We start from the raw sequence: 16,670 nt of genomic DNA on the forward strand, positions 1-16,670 counted from the left end.
GTTAAATATTGACAATTGTCCATTATTTTGCTACAGTTGTATAAGTGCATTTTATTTATTAATAGATTCTAAGAATCCATGACGTGAAAGCTCTTGGTGTCAAAGAACAGTAATACGTGGACAATAGTTACCCTATGAGTTTAATTTCTTGCCAGTAACTTCCAAGTGTAAATAAATAAACCTTATGCCCATATTGTCTACCACATAACTTTACATAAAGTATGTGGACTTTGTCTTGTACCTACTTTATGGTGCTGATGAAAATTTTGTTTGTTCATCTTGAACATGTTAAACAGGCAGCTGCAGTAATGTGTGTTATATTAAGCATGGTAATTGGCCTAGAACTGACTGCACAAAACAAGCTGAACCTAGCTGTGGTAAACTCTTTTTCACCAAGCCTAATGATGTACAAAGTGCCACTGCAATGTCTTGTGTGAGAAACATATTCACAAAATACGTGATCAACATCTGCCAAACAGCACTCTGCATGTCGAGAAGGAGCAGTCACACTTTACAGACGTGCCGACTACCTAACTTGTTAGTGAGCTTGTTAGGAAAGGGTATCTTGCCTTGCCTTTGTTGCATGGCAACTGAGCTTTCTTTATTTGGCTGGAACATGTGGCGTGGAGCTGATTTAGAATAAATCACATATTTATATAAAGAAATGTTTTGATGAAAATATGCCACATAATGAATAGAAATGGATGTCGTGACTTGAAGGTGCTACAGAACAGATTGGAATATTTTTGAAAAAAGAGAGAGCGTGAAAGATGTGGCATAGGCCCAAATTCCAAACCCAAGGACATGAAATTACTGCCCCTTATCCACCACAGTGAAAAAGTAGTTTCTGTAATAATGATGAACTCATTGTAAAAGGCTGCTCTCAAACAAAGAGCATTAATTACATTTGGCTGTGACACATAGACACCACTTTAAATCATTAAGCTCTTCTGGGCTCACGAGACAGACAGAAATGAGGCATTTTGCCCTGTGAGTGCATGTATTACACATGGCTGATGTAATTTACCTGCAGCAGTGAGGGGAATACATAGCAGTAGACTAAACCACCTTAGGGGAGTGTTTGTGTGTGTCTGTTTATTCCCCCTTTGATATGTTATTCTGACTGTACAGCTTAATTAGTTTGGTCAAAGCTCTATCTCACATCATTGGCTAGAAGTGCAGGCTTTATATTGGATGAGTGTGTATGTGTGTTTTTGTGATCACGTGTCATTTGAAAAGAAGTTTTACTTCTGTGATTAAAGGGCTTTATGGCTTGAGAAATAAAGTGACCAGCTAATTCAGCTCTAAGCTTTTAAATGAATTAGACCCTACCTCCGCAGAATAATGCTCTCTGTAAATTTTCAACTGAAGACTTAATAATGAAGTAAACATTCTATTGTTGTCAGAATGTTATTGACCCATCCTGTGTATTCTTTAACCTAGGGCCAGGCATGGAGGAGTGTCTCCACTGCTCGCAACACTTCCTACAGGAGGAGTGGCGATGTGTGCGGAAATGCAGCCCTGGGCACTACGAAGGGGAGAGCATAGGATTCCCACAGAGGATGTGCCGCAAGTCAGTGTCAATTACTGATTTTATATATAAAACATGTAATAATTGTTTGCTAATTGGGTGAAATTGTAACCTGAAACTGTCATCAGTAGATGATATAATGGATATTGGTTGATAAACTGATTCCTAGCACCTTATTTTTTTGCTTTTTTTGCTAGTTTCATCCTCATCAGTTTTTAGTCTTTAATAATCTGAGAAATTAGAAACTAGTATATGCAATACATCCACAGACTGAAGGGTGATAGCACTACGTTTCTGAGTTGTTTTTTTTGTTGTTGTTGTTGTTGTAAAAGCTTGATAAAGCAGTATATGTGTGTGTCACCTGTAAAGGAAGATGAATAAGAGAAGTGGAATGCAAGAAAAAAAACTGAGACAAGGTTAGGTATATGAATGTATTTTATATATATATATATTGTATACAGTATTTATATAATTTAGATTTTTAAATATATATTTTATTGTTTATTTGATAGTATTTATAGCACTTACATCATTAGGAGATATGCTAAGTCAATAACGAACACAGTAACAACTTACGCACAGATTCATGGTACGAACGGTTATTCAGAACGAAACTTGTTCATAAATTGGGAAGCATCTGTATATATTATATATATATATATATATATATATATATATATGTGTGTGTGTGTGTGTGTGTGTATTATATCTATTAAAAAAACATATGTGTATGTGTAATATATATATATATATATATATATATATATATATATATATATATATATATATATATATATATATATATATATATATATATATATGACTTATCTTTTACATTTGCAGTACGGGACACGTGTTTTTCTTTGATAATTTCTTTTAAATCCCATTGCACCTCAATGCCACACAGACAGTAACCCAAATGCAGTGAGGGAGTAATGCATACTAGTGTGCCACCTCTTTTTTTTTTCAACCCAAACAGTGAATTAGGAAGTTCTGCACAGTAGCAGTAAACTCCTGGCTCACCTTCTTCAGAAAGGGTGAATTTACAGCACTCATCACTTTTTAGATGTCTGTAATGGTTCACTATACGGTCAGACAGAACTGAAGCTTCCCTGCCCCTCTGGCTTATAAATCTAGAGGGTTTTGCTTTATGTGAGATGTTCAAAGCAAATAGAGACTTTCAAAGAAGGTCATGGATGGTGAATGAATTTTATTCTGAAGGAATGAAGAGGTCTTCTATGTGTGTATGTGAGGAGAAAGAGAGAGAGAGAGCGAGAGCAGGAGAGAGAGAGAGAGAGAGAGAGAGAGAGAGAGAGAGAGAGAGAGAGAGAGAGGTTTAACCATACAGAAGAACTAAGGGAGATAAGACCAGACGACCATAAAAAAAGCAAAGTTTGACCCTGTGGAAAAGTATACAGAATAAAGGGCATTAGTTAAAATCATGTACCACTGCAGTAGTGGTTTAAAGGTGTGACTGTTTCCCAAGGTCACAAGAAAAAAGCATTTGTTAATGTATATGCCAAAGTTTGTAGGAGGTTTTATTTCCTCCTGCTGCTTTACTGATCAATATGAAATACGAGGCTCTCTAGAGACCCTGCAAATTAAGCTGAAACATTAATGGAACATGAAACAATGTATGCATGAAGCAATGTATGCAAAGCTCAAATATTGCATACATGTTTGTTTGGATTTAACATTCATAGAAATATGTCAGATACTTGTACATATCTGCCACATATATTTCAAAATCTTTATATATGTAACATATATTTTCCCAAATACACATATATGTGTATAGAATACATGTTTATATATATATATATATATATATATATATATATATATATATATATATATATATATATATATATATATATATATATATATATATATATATAGAGGCAAGAGTTATTGGTCATTTATCTCATTCATACAACTGAGCAGCTATGGGGTTAAGGGCCTTCCTTAGGGGCCCAGAAGCGGCAGCTTGGTGTGGTTGGGACTTGAATTTATGATCTTTGGGGGAAATAAGGGAAAAAAAAACATTTATAATTTAGAAGCGTGTCAAGCACCTTCTGCTATTCGCACTGGATCTCCGCAGTGGTTTTCAAACTGCAACCTTTAAGCCAGATCTTCAACTTCGGGAAGAGGGCAAAGTCTGCAGGAGCCAAACCTGTGAGTAGGGTTGGTGTGGAAGTAAGATCATGTTGTTTCCGGTGGGAAACTCATGTGTGAGGGGAGTTCGGTGACAGCTGTACACGGGACGATGTATTTTGGCACACTGACTAATGAAGGTTGGTGCTCCCTGTGACTGTGTGTGCAGCCTTGTGCTGCTATCTGTTGGCGTGTTACAAATCTAGTCCCGAAAATCTTTCTATCTATCTATTTATTTTTCCCGTCTGCATCTTCAGAATCTAGTCTTGATCAATTTGCACATAATCTCTACAGAACTACACCTTGAGACCACCTACAGAATGTTTAAATGGGAATCATCAGTACAAAACAATACAATGTTCCTGTGGGCAATAAATAACATGTTTGAATAGTGTTATCTGGCTGGTACTGGTGATCATACTTGAAATATTTTAGTTTTTTATTAAATAATAAAGTATAAAGTATTCTATTAAATAACGATTCTGCGCACCAACTTTACATCTTTCACTGCCAAATTCATCTCGTCATTTTCAATCCCTTAAACTCTCATCATATAATTTCCCTCTTTTCTGGCTTTATATCTGAGTGTGCAAGACTGTGTGCATCATACCAATTGCTAAGAATCAGTGGAGCAGCCAGAAGGGTTCGGTGTGCCAACCTCGGCCAACCGATGCCCTCATACATATTAATACCATGATGCGCCAAGTTTCTTGAGTTTCTAGCTCCATTCATACATTGAAAACAGGAAGTTAAAGATTTCTTACTTTAATAATATAAAAAAAAACATGTCTCAAGGTTAGTGTGCATCTTATTTGTTTTTGTGTTTTGTATGTTGTATATTACAGATGTGAGGAGAATTGTCTAAGCTGCAGTGGGCCTGGAACAAGCTGTACTCAATGCAGAGATGGATACAACCTTGTCAGCAGTACCTGCATAATCAGTGCCACCTGTAACAATTGTAAGCACAGAATATTTAAGATATCAAGCACATTGCATTGGTTTATATGTTCCACTTCCACTTTCTAGATAGATAGATAGATAGATAGATAGATAGATAGATAGATAGATAGATAGATAGATAGATAGATAGATAGATAGATAGATAGATAGATAGATAGATAGATAGATAGATAGATAGATAGATAGATAGATAGATAGATAGATAGATAGATAGATAGATAGATAATTTTCAACTCCTGTCCCTGGTTGGGCTCTAAACACAATACAATTTACATACTAAACTACTTCAATTTCAACAAATAACATGATATGGACAATTCCTGTCCCTAGTCATACACAATAAAATTTACCCGTAAAGTTTACATACACACATATATCATATACCATATCATATAAAAGTTTATAGCAAATGCTAATTTTCAACTCCTGTCCCTGGTTGGGCTCTAAACACAATACAATTTACATACTAAACTACTCCAATTTCAACAAATACCATGATATGGACAATTCCTGTCCCTAGTCATACCCAATAAAATTTACCCATGAGATTTACCCGTAAAGTTTACATACACACATATATCATATACAACTCTTACCTACTAGTTAAAAATGAGTGCACCTTTGGTTTGTCTTTAACCAGTTTTTCAGCCTGGAAGTAAACACATTAAAGTCCAATATAGTCTTAATGTCAGATGGTAATGAGTAGCAGAGTTTGGAGCTCTTCACAGAGAAGTTAGTCTGACCAAAACTGGTCCTACAGTATGGGATTTTACAGTCATGATTTGTAAAACCCCCAGTGACTCGAGTGCTGCTCTGTCTCTCAGTAAATGAACTTAGTGGCTCAGGTACTAAATAATTAATGCACTTGTAAATTAATTTAAGAAAGCAAAAATTGCTAAAACTCTCAAAATTAATTAAATTATATTTCTTAAAAATGGTACAGTGATGGTGTCGAATTGTTTTTTTGTCCATAATTTTTATTGCTCTGTTGTATACAGAACGTATGCATTTGGTTGCAGTAGGAGTGGCTTGAGCCCATGCTGTCATGCAGTACGATATATAAGAAAAAATCATAGCATGCATGTACAGCAGGGCTGCCTGGTGCGGTATAAAACTTCTAATTAATTTAAAACAATTGAGATTACTTTGTATTGTTTTAAAATGTTCTTTATGTGCTTATCAAATTTTAGTTGAGGATCTAAAACCAATCCTAGATATTTGATTTCTGTAACTGGATTAATTTCTTTATTTTGTATATTAATATTAAATCTTCCTTTTAAATCGAGTTTTTTAATGGAAAAGCACATAGAAACTGTTTTTCATCATCATCATCTTCTCCCGCTTATCCGAGGCCGGGTCACGGGGGCAGTAGTCTAAGCAGAGATGCCCAGACTTCCCTCTCCCTAGACACTTCTTCCAGCTCTTCCGGGGGGACACCGAGGCGTTCCCAGGCCAGCCGGGAGACATAGTCAGCAGTGGGACGCGCCTGGAACACCTTCCCAGGAAGGCGGAACAGATGCCCCAGCCACCTCAGCTGACCCCTCTCGATGTGGAGGAGCAGCGGCTCTACTCTGAGCTCCTCCCGAGTGACCGAGCTTCTCACCCTATCTCTAAGGGATCGCCCAGCCACCCTGCGGAGAAAGCTAATTTCGGCGGCCTGTATCCGGGATCTTGTCCTTTCGGTCATGACCCAAAGCTCATGACCATAGGTGAGAGTAGGAATGTAGATTGACCGGTAAATCGAGAGTTTCGCCTTGCGGCTTAGCTCTTTCTTCACCACGACAGACCGGTACATCGACCGCATTACTCCAGAAGCTGCACCGATCTGTCTGTCAATCTCCCGTTCCACCCTTCCCTCACTCGTGAACAAAACCCCAAGATACTTAAACTCCTCCACTTGCGGCAGGAACTCTCCACCAACCTGAAGTGGGCAAGCCACCCTTTTCCGACTGAGGACCATGGCCTCGGATTTGGAGGTGCTGATTCTCATCCCCGCCGCTTCACACCCGGCTGCAACCCGTCCCAGTGCGCGCTGAAGGCCCCGGTCCGATGAAGCCAACACGACAACATCACCTGCAAAGAGCAGAGACGAAATCGTGTTGTCACCAAACCGGACACCCTCCGGCCCCCGGCCGCGCCCAGAAATTCTGTCCACAAAAATTATGAACAGAACCGGCGACAAAAGGCATCCCCGCCGGAGCCCAACATGCACCGACTCACTGCCGGCAATGCGAACCAAGCTCCTGCCTCGGTTGCACAGGGACCGGACAGCCTTTAGTAAAGGGCCCCGGACCCCATACTCCCGGAGCACCCTCCACAGGCCGCCACGAGGGACACAGTCGAATGCCTTTTCCAAATCCACAAAACACATGTGGACTGGTTGGGCAAACTCCCATGAACCCTCCAGCACCCTGCAGAGGGTACAGAGCTGGTCCAGCGCTCCACGGCCTGGACGAAAACCACACTGTTCCTCCTGAATCCGAGGTTCTACTATCGGCCGTATTCTTCTCTCCAGTACCCTGGCATAGACTATCCCAGGTAGGCTGAGAAGTGTGATCCCCCTATAGTTGGAACACACCCTCCGGTCCCCCTTCTTAAAAAGAGGGACCACCACCCCGGTCTGCCATTCCAGAGGCACTGTCCCCGACCGCCACGCGATGCTGCAGAGGCGTGTCAGCCAAGACAGCCCCACAACATCCAGAGACTTGAGGTACTCAGGGCGGACCTCATCCACCCCCGGTGCCCTGCCACCGAGGAGTTTCTTTACTACCTCGGTGACTTCAGCTTGGGTGCTGGACGAGTCCACCTCTGAGCCCTCAGCCTCTGCTTTCTCAATGGAAGACGTGACGCGGGATTGAGGAGATCCTCAAAGTATTCCTTCCACAAAAGGAGGAATGCAAAAACTCGGGCCTGGGAGGAGTTCGGTGAGGCCATGGAGAAGAAACTGTTTTTGTGAGATTTAAAACTAGTTGTTTTTGAATGAGCCATTGTTGGATGTCAAACATACTAGTAGACAATACAGCTGCAGCCTGCTCAGGTGACTTGGCGGATGCATAAATAACTGCATCATCCGCATAAAGCTGACATCTGGCATCAGAGCAGTGCAGGGGCAAGTCATTTATAAAAAGACTTAACAGCATGGGGCCAAGTATAGAACCCTGCGGAATGCCAATTTTTATGTTTGAGAGTGTGGATATGTTTTGATCAACTTTAACACACTGTACTCTAGACTGGAGGTAAGATGTAAACCACAACACTGCCTCATTTGAAAAATTAAAATTTAACATTTTAGATAAAAGCAAACTATGATTGACCATATCAAATGCCTTTTTAAGGTCAATAAATACAGCCCCCACCACATTACCCTTGTCCAGGGACTTTTTTACTTTTTCAATTAAACAGCAATTTGCTATTTCTGTTAAATAACCTGGTCTAAAACCAAACTGGTGAGGATGGAGTAGCTGTCTGGCTTCTAAATGGTCACTCAGTTGCACTACTACAACTTTTTCAATAATTTTAGATAAGACTGGTAAAATCGATATAGGGCGATAGTTACTGAGTCTTGGCTACCACTTTTGAACACAGGAATAATTATACCTTGTTTCCATGCACTAGGAAATGTACTATTTCTTATAGAAAGATTAACAAGGTGGGTCAATGGTTTGACAAGGACATCCTTAAACTTTTTAAGAAAACAACTGTTCATCCTAAAAATGTCATCAGACTTAGAATTTGGAAGTTTATTAATTATTTCTGCAACTTTAATATCCGACACCTCTTTAATATAAAAGGAATCTGTTGAGGTTGCTCTCAATGGATAATTGAGAGGATTGACAAGCTGGAATTCTTTTGTTAGTTCTTCAACAGATTGTAAAAAAATATGAATTAAATTCATCAGCCATAATGGCACAATCGGTTATAGTATTTCCATTAATGTTAAGTTCTGTAATCTTTTTGTGTTTATTTGATTTATTAGTCAGATTATTTAAATGCCTCCAAAGTGACTTATTGTTGCCTTTAGCACTATCAATTAAATGAGTGTAATATGTCACTTTTGCTTTTCGCAGCTCAGATACAACCTTGTTCCTAAAACTTCTGTAAGTCAGGAGATCGGTATTAAGTTTAGATATTAAAGATGTTTTCAGAGCTAAATCTCGTTTTTTCATAAGGTTACGTATTTCATTATTTATCCAGGGCACCGTGAAATCTTTTTGTTTAGGTTTTATTTGCTTTGTAAATTTTTCCATTAGATTTGTAATAGATGTGGTCATAGAATTACAACACTCCTCTACGTCATCTAGTGTCATAATTAGTTCCCAGTTCCCATAAGTGCTTTGAGTTTATGTTTACAGTTTTTATCAGACCAGTTAATATTATAGTCACCATACCATACTGTCTCTCTATAAAAGTCCAGTTGTTTAACTATAACCTTTAATTCATCATAAAACTTAACATTATGAGAAGGTGGATTATAGAGGACAGAGATATTAAAATTCATAGTAGGCGAAAGGATTACATTTAGGGCTAAACATTCCAGGGGGGTATTCAGTTCAATTAAATGACATTTAAATTTGTCTTTGATGTATATTAATACACCCCCCCCCCCCCCTCGATTTGTACCAGCACACTCCTTCTCCATTCCTCAGGCATCCTCTTACCTTCCAAAATCTTCTACCGCTTCTACCGGTATGTCATCTGGTATGCCTACTGACTTTCCACTCTTCATCCTCTTAAGTGTTACTCTCACGTCCTCCTTACTAATCCTATTCACTTCCTGCTACACAATCTTTCTAGCTGTTTATCATCCAGCACCTCCTCACCACCACCTCCCTGAATCTCACACTACAGTCTTCCTCCTTTAGTTTCCAACATCTTATTCTTCTTTCAGTCCTCACTCTTCTCCTCTTCTTCTTTACCTCCAAATCCATCCTACAGACCACCATCCGATGCTGTCTAGCTACACTGTCCCCTGCCAACACCTTACAGTCTCCAATCTCCTTCAAGTTGCATCTCCTGCATAGAACATAGTCCACCTGTGTGCACCTTCCTCCACTCTTATACGTCACCCTATGATCTTCCTTCTTCTTAAAATATGTATTTACCACTGCCATTTCTATTCATTTAGTAAAAACTAAAATGACACCTGTTATAATAATAATAATCCAGAGTTGGGGTCATGTCTCACAATCTGAAGGCTTATTAGATTTGCCAGTAAATAAAATATTTTATTTATCAATGAGCAAAACATTACCGTATTTTCCGGACTATAAGCCGCTACTTTTTTCCCACGTTTTGAACCCCACGGCTTAAACAACGAAGCAGCTTATTTATGAATTTTTCCTGGGTTTTTCCTGGTTTCACAAACTTCAAGCCAAAAAACGGAACCCCATAACATTAGACCAATGAAATTTCCGAATGCCAAAAGATAAACTCCCGAGAGAAATAGTGAAAGGAAGGAGGAAGACAGTGAACAATGACTTTCTTGGTCGGCTACTGTTTAAAAACAAGCCGTTGTAATGCGTTGAGTCTGGGTGAAGGGAGAGCTCACTAACTCCAGTTGGAACAGAAATCATATTAGCACAGACAGGTTTCCAAAACTCGTGCTTTTTTATTTTTCTTGGCAACAGCGTTACGGGTTAGTCAAAGAAACTTAGAAATGAGCATCAGAAAATAATAAGGACATAATCTTCGTCTTGCACACATGCAGTAATACCGGAAAAAATGCAGTGCCGGTCTTTTCCCAAAATACCGCTATGCTCCTAAAAGAAGCGCAACATATTTCACCCGTTACACCGTGTGTAACGTGTCTTTCTTTAAAGCCTGTGTAAAGTTCATTAGTTTCAGTGTAGACAGGAGGGTGCGGCTTATTTATGTTCAAAATAAAAATATTTGTAAAATTCTGTGAATGCGGCTTATATATGGGTCCGGAAATTACGGTATATGTGATAAAAAATTTTATTTAAGGTTGTGTAACATTTATAAAATTGTCCTTTACAAACATCTCAATTTCTGGCTAAAAATGCAGCTTATTATTTTGCTAAGAAACTAGAAAGTGTAATCTCCTTTGTCCTAAAGACTTTCCCACACTAGGAAACTTTGCAAAGCATCATGTTGCAAGGCAGTGACACTTACCACCCCTCATATAAATGCTAAATAAATGTCTTAGTGATCTTGAACTTGGAATTTGAACTTCTTGCTCTACATGCTGTATTGAGAAGTTGTTTACCACTTGGGTAAGAAAGACTTTTACTGCAATGGACCTGAGCTAGGCATGGTTTCAGCTAAGGAAAGCTGCACTGTCATGCCGTGCTTTGACACTCTACTCTTACTGCATTGTTTTTGCAGCTTCATTACCAGAGAGCTTTCAGAGGCCACTTGAGTTTTAAATCGTCTCTAACAAAGCTGGTTGCAGACGGCTCAACTGCGGCCCAGGGGGCTGAAGACTTATTCATAGAAAGAGAGGAAAGAGAAAAAATTAAGTACAGTTAAATGGATAGAGTTACAAAGTAGACAGAAAACTGGAAGAAAAAAAGGGAAGAGAAAATATTTTTGACAGAGAAAGGAATGTAACTGTATGAAGAGATTGAGAGAGGGAGAGGGGAAGAAGGACTAGAAAGTAACAGCAAGTGAGAGTCTGGGAAGAACCAAGAGACTTAAGGGCTATAAGTGGTTGTGAATAGGCAGTGCAGCAGGGTGCTTGTTTGAGAAAATTCTGTCCCACATTAACCCAAATCCCTCTTTGTCCAAACTTACATAGCAACAAAACTGGGGTGAGCGGTTTAGGCAAGTGAGCATGAAAGGAGACTAAATAATAGGAAACTGTAAATACCATGGTACAATTGTGAATTGCAGTTCGACAGTAGGAAAGACAGAACGTTTAAATATGATGACATTGATGGATAGAGTGAAAGTCACATGCTAACTGCACATCGTATTTTCGCATCAAAAACTGAGCTGTCACAATTTGTTAAGATGAAAGGGTTAATGCATCAGTGATGGGAAGATCATATCATTTAGTGACTTGGTTCTTTGAATCTCGTTCATCAAATGAATTAATCGTTTTTTGGGGTTTTTTTTGAGTAATTTACTTCATTTCTCTCCTTTGAACAGAAATAATATTAAATATTTAATTTTCAATAAGCAGATCCCCAAAACATGCCAACAAAACAAACAACTCATTCAAGAGGACTCATGAGATGATCTACTCGAAACTGTTTCCTGTGTATTGCACTGCATAACATATATGAGAGTCACATGCTAAAAAATTTTGACATAACCTACAGGGATTTCTGGATGCTTCGATCATGCACGTTCAGTAGAAATTGAACTAATCACTCTGAGGCTACTTGCTCTTCTGAGACAAATTAAAGACTTGTTCAAAATGAAAGAATCGTTCATGAATGACTCATCACAATAATGCATGACCGCTGTTTTTTTCATTGCCTAATTTACTGACTGGAAAACTGCAATACACTGGTTCTTTAAGATACGTTACCATAAAGTCTCCAAAGCATAATATTTAAAACACAGCGGGTCTTTGAATCCCGTTTGAATCTTGCTGAGCATTACAGTTTCTTTTCATTGGAACAGGCAGATCTAACGTCTCTAGGTTACGTATGTAACCGTAGTTCCTTATTGGAACGAGACATGAGCTGTTTCAGGGTAAACATCTTGAACTTGAGTCTCATTAGAGAGCAGTTTAGCTGACGCAGATCTAAAATGAGCCGCAGCCCCCCCATCCTTCTTGGGAACTATGTAGAACCCGGACTCTCTGGTGAATGTAGGGACCACTTCAATGGCCTGCTTCCTCAAGAGAGTTTCTACTTCTTGTTCCATAACCAGAGCCTGCTCGGGTCTCACCAGAGCAGGACACACCCCATTGAACCAGGGTAGACAAGACCCGAACTAAATCTTATAGCCTCTGCTGTGTGCAGGACCCACTGAGAAATGTCCAGCAGGCGTTTCCAGGCTGCCAGACAGTCTCTTAAGAGAATCAGGAGGAAGGAGAAAGGAACAGGCCCATCTCGAATCCTTCTGCCAGGTCGATTTGCGACTCCCACGACCTCAGTCGCCACTTCGCCTCGGCGGAAGCGGGCGAGAACCACAAGGGGCGGGAGCGCCCTCCTCAAAAAACGCTCTCAATGAACATGCGTCCGCAATTCGGGTAGCCGGCTTAATCAAGAGCCGACTGAGCATGATCCCCCTAAGCAAGCCACACACAAGCTGTTTTTTTTTTTCTTTTTTTACCAATAATTTACCTTGGTAAACACAGACACACACAGAGTGCTTCCTGAACAAAAAGAATCTAGCGCCGTTTCCACGGCATGTGCTTTTATAGCTTCCTGTGTGGTCACGCCGAAGCGTTCCCAAAGTGTTGTTGACGTAGCTCGAGTTCCTGAAAGGGAAACATATTCCAGCACGACCTGTGCACAAAGTGATTCATGAACACTTGATTTGTTAAAGATAGTGTGGAAGAATTTAAGTACTGCACAGGGCCTAAAAAGCTGCTCTAATTTATTTTTTTTTATATAAAAAATTGATATGTAATTTTTGCTATGTTTTGTGATTTAAATACTAAAATAACAGGAGTTATTATGGCCTAGTTAACACCTGGCCTGATTCATTAAAAACGTTGAATAATAAAGGCTTTCTGTATTGAGTAACACATGGTACACATTGTTGTGAGTTATGCTCAAGTGGGATTGATTAAACTGTGCTATTCACACATAATACCACTAATAGGAACTAAATAGTGCCAAGCCAGATGCTGATTACGATTTCTTCTTGTAACAAAGAGACAGGTGACAGAACTCAGATATCTGAAACATATTTACAAAATCACATAAATTCACAAATAGCCCAGACAATACACAAATGCAAAGAAGTTTTCTGTATGTCTATTTTATCTTAGCAAGTTAGCCATCTAACTGTGAATGAGGAATATGTTCCTTCTTTAAACAGCCAACTGTATAGTCCGTGTTATAGATTGAACAAGCTCACATGTCTGTATATTTTATTTAAAGCAAATATTTTTATATACAGTGAACTCTAAGGTATAAAGTGAAGTTTTGTTTGTTGCTGATGAATATAGTTTAGGTTAAGAAGACCATCCAGAGTTAAGGGTGTTCAGTTTTTGTATAACCAGTTCAGAAATTACATCTTACAGCCATTAGTCCAATGCATCTTTATATTCTATGTAATCAGGAAGTGTTTGATGGTGTGGTCGAGTATTGGCCTGGGTGACATTTATTTGCTTGAACAATTTAAAAACACCTTCTTATAATCTGGCCATAGCCATATATTAGATTTTGGTTGGAAAGTTGCAGTTGTAGAAAATGCAGTTAGTATGACTACTGTAGGTTATATTATCTCTTATCTGAACTAAATTAGTGGTCTAAATTTCTCTCTCTCTCTCTCTCTCTCTCTCTCTCTCTCTCTCTCTCTCTCTCTCTCGCTCTCTCAATCTTTTTCTTTCTCTCTGTAAGCGGATGAAGTTTTCTGCGACATGGTGAAGTCCAACCGACTGTGTGAGAAGAAACTCTTTCGCCAGTTCTGTTGCAGAACCTGTTTGATGACCTGATGAATAAATAAAGAGAGAATGAAAACGATAAGGACAGGTCACATTCTTTAATACGACTGCATTATCTGATGTACATTTATAATCCAATTATACCTGTGGATCCCACCCAACAAACTCCTCATTTCAGTAACACCCTAAAAGGGTGCTATTTTATTGCCATTTGATTATTTTTTTTTTTATTAAAGCTGTCTGTTTTATAAGCTGCATTTAGTACATGTACAAATTAATTCTTTTTTTATTCTATTATGATATAATGTAATGTAGTGCAATGGGGATCTGTGTGCGATTCTAAAGAATAAGCTGAAAGGGCAACAACGAGAGTAAATCGAATTTCCAGCACTCGGCTGAATCGATAAATGTGATGCCAGATTAATTATTTTAAAAGTCAGTAAGCAAAGAAGCTTTTAAACACATACAATCGCAGCACCATTTATCAAGAAAGATTAATTAAAATCCCAGTGCAGGTATTGTACATACTGGAGTGTGAATATAATGGTTAAAATATTTGCTTCTTAAAAAGGGGCATAATAAACTAAATGATATGTTGCCACCAGCAAGAGATTCTGTCTAATGCATCTTTTCTTCTCATAAACACTGTACCCCATCTTGGGAAAGGCATCACTCTCTTATTGACCTTTTGGAGCAGGAATTTGGATCTGGATGTTCGCTGGTAAACTTCTGGCTCTCGGAGTTTTGTTGTTGCCAAAAATTGAGATCATGAACTTTTTATACACGCTGTTTGAGCCCTGTGCTATGAATGAAAAACTATTTTTCTTTTACAGTTGCATTCATGACTTGACTGAATGGATGTTGAACTCTAAGGAAGACTTTGTTTTATATTTATCTTGTCGCTTCTTTACTTAGACTTGGATTCCCTAAGTGGTAAATGTTTTGGAGCTAATGTGGCTTTTTAAGGAAGGGATACTCAACCATCTATTTCTAGATGCACCCAGAATAACAGCAGGACACAGAAGATGCTTTGATGCAAAGCATCATAAGTTTGATGAGCGTGGAAGAAACACACACAGAAGAGGTTTGCCAGCTGTTCTTGTCGTAATCACCGTTTACTCTAAAGTTCTATCATGTGGCACCGTGTCCGTCTTATTCTACAGTCAGACCAATGGTGCACTGCATAAAAAAAGCTTATTTGGACGTTATCACACATTTTCTTGTAAAGCCAAAAATAACAGTTTAGTTCCAAACTGACTTTAAATGGATAATATTATAATTGGCACAAAGTCTGTTCTTAAACTGACCTATGAAAGACTGATACATTGGTAAATGGTAGATTTTTTTTAACAGAAGCATTCTTGCCATGCAACTTATCAAGGACAGCTGTACACCTCATTCATGCAGTTATCCAATTATCAAATTATGTGCCAGTAGCACAATGTAGTGTCCACAAGGCAAGAGTTTCAGGTAATGTTTACCTCAAACATCAGAATGGGGACACGCTGTGATCTTTGTGACTTTAACCGTGGCATGTTTGTTTGTGCCGGACAGGCTGGTTTGAGCATTTTAGAAACTGCTGATGTACCGGAATTTTGACACAAAACAGTCTTTATAGTTTACAGACAAAAAAAAGCATTCAGTGAGCGACAGTTTTGTGGGCACAAATGGCTTTTTGATGAGAGAGGCCAGAGGAAAATGGCAGGACTGCTTTGAGCTGACAGGAAAGACAAAAATGAGCACTTTACTACTGCAGAGTACAGAACAGCATCTCAGAATGCACCGCATTGTGGTGGATGGGACACAAAAAAAACCGGAAGAGCACGCACATCACGTTCCAATTCTGTCAACCATGATCTGAAATGTGTGGCTTCACAAGTTCATCAAAACTAAACAGCTGATGAGCAGAGAACGATGCCTGGAAGTTTTTCGGGTCAAAATTTGGCATCAAAAGTGTGAATCCTTGGAAACAACCTACTGTGGGGGTGTTGTAATGGTGTGGGGAATGTTTGAGCCCCTTCGAGCATAATTTGAAAGCTACAGCCTTTCCCATTATTAGTATGTTCCTTAAATGTAGCCAAAGAGTATGTTCATTTACCCTATTGTACATCTCATCTTATGTATAGAACTTTAATGAATCTATTCCAGGGGTGGAACCTGCATTGTGTCAGAGGGCCACAAAAGACGATAATATTTTAGGGATGCACCGAAATAAAAATTCATTTTAAAAGGCAATGAAATCCATAATTTTTTGTGTTATGCCTTTTGCCTTGGCACCATCACTGGAAAACTTTCCTGCCTTTTCAAAAACGTCCTCTACAGACGGAGTGCGCATGCTCAGATTGACTTTACGTTCTTCTCATATTTAGAATGGCAATCGGGATGTTTGGATTTTAGGTGATAAATTAAACCCAACTTGGAGAAACTCTTTGCAGATACACCCCCTCTTGAAATTTCAGCATTGCATGTTTTGCACATCGCTATCTGCACACCGCA

The 16,670-nt window shown here is 38.9% G+C and overlaps 1 protein-coding gene across 2 annotated transcripts in view; it reads left to right on the forward strand.

Moving 5' to 3' along the window:
• The window catches only part of pcsk6 (proprotein convertase subtilisin/kexin type 6), a 69,381-nt gene extending 54,603 nt beyond the window's left edge, over positions 1-14,778 (forward strand). For both annotated transcript variants that reach the window (XM_083559096.1, XM_083559095.1), the window contains exons 19-21: positions 1,444-1,573; positions 4,531-4,643; positions 14,131-14,778. In XM_083559096.1, the coding sequence (XP_083415222.1) occupies positions 1,444-1,573; positions 4,531-4,643; positions 14,131-14,225 (338 nt within the window). In that variant the 3' untranslated portion in view covers positions 14,226-14,778. The remainder of the gene's footprint in view (positions 1-1,443; positions 1,574-4,530; positions 4,644-14,130) is intronic.
• The last annotated feature ends 1,892 nt before the right edge of the window (positions 14,779-16,670 follow it).

The sequence above is a fragment of the Silurus aristotelis genome (assembly GCF_946808225.1).
Source record: "Silurus aristotelis genome assembly, chromosome: 13".
Taxonomy (NCBI): Eukaryota; Metazoa; Chordata; class Actinopteri; order Siluriformes; family Siluridae; genus Silurus; species Silurus aristotelis.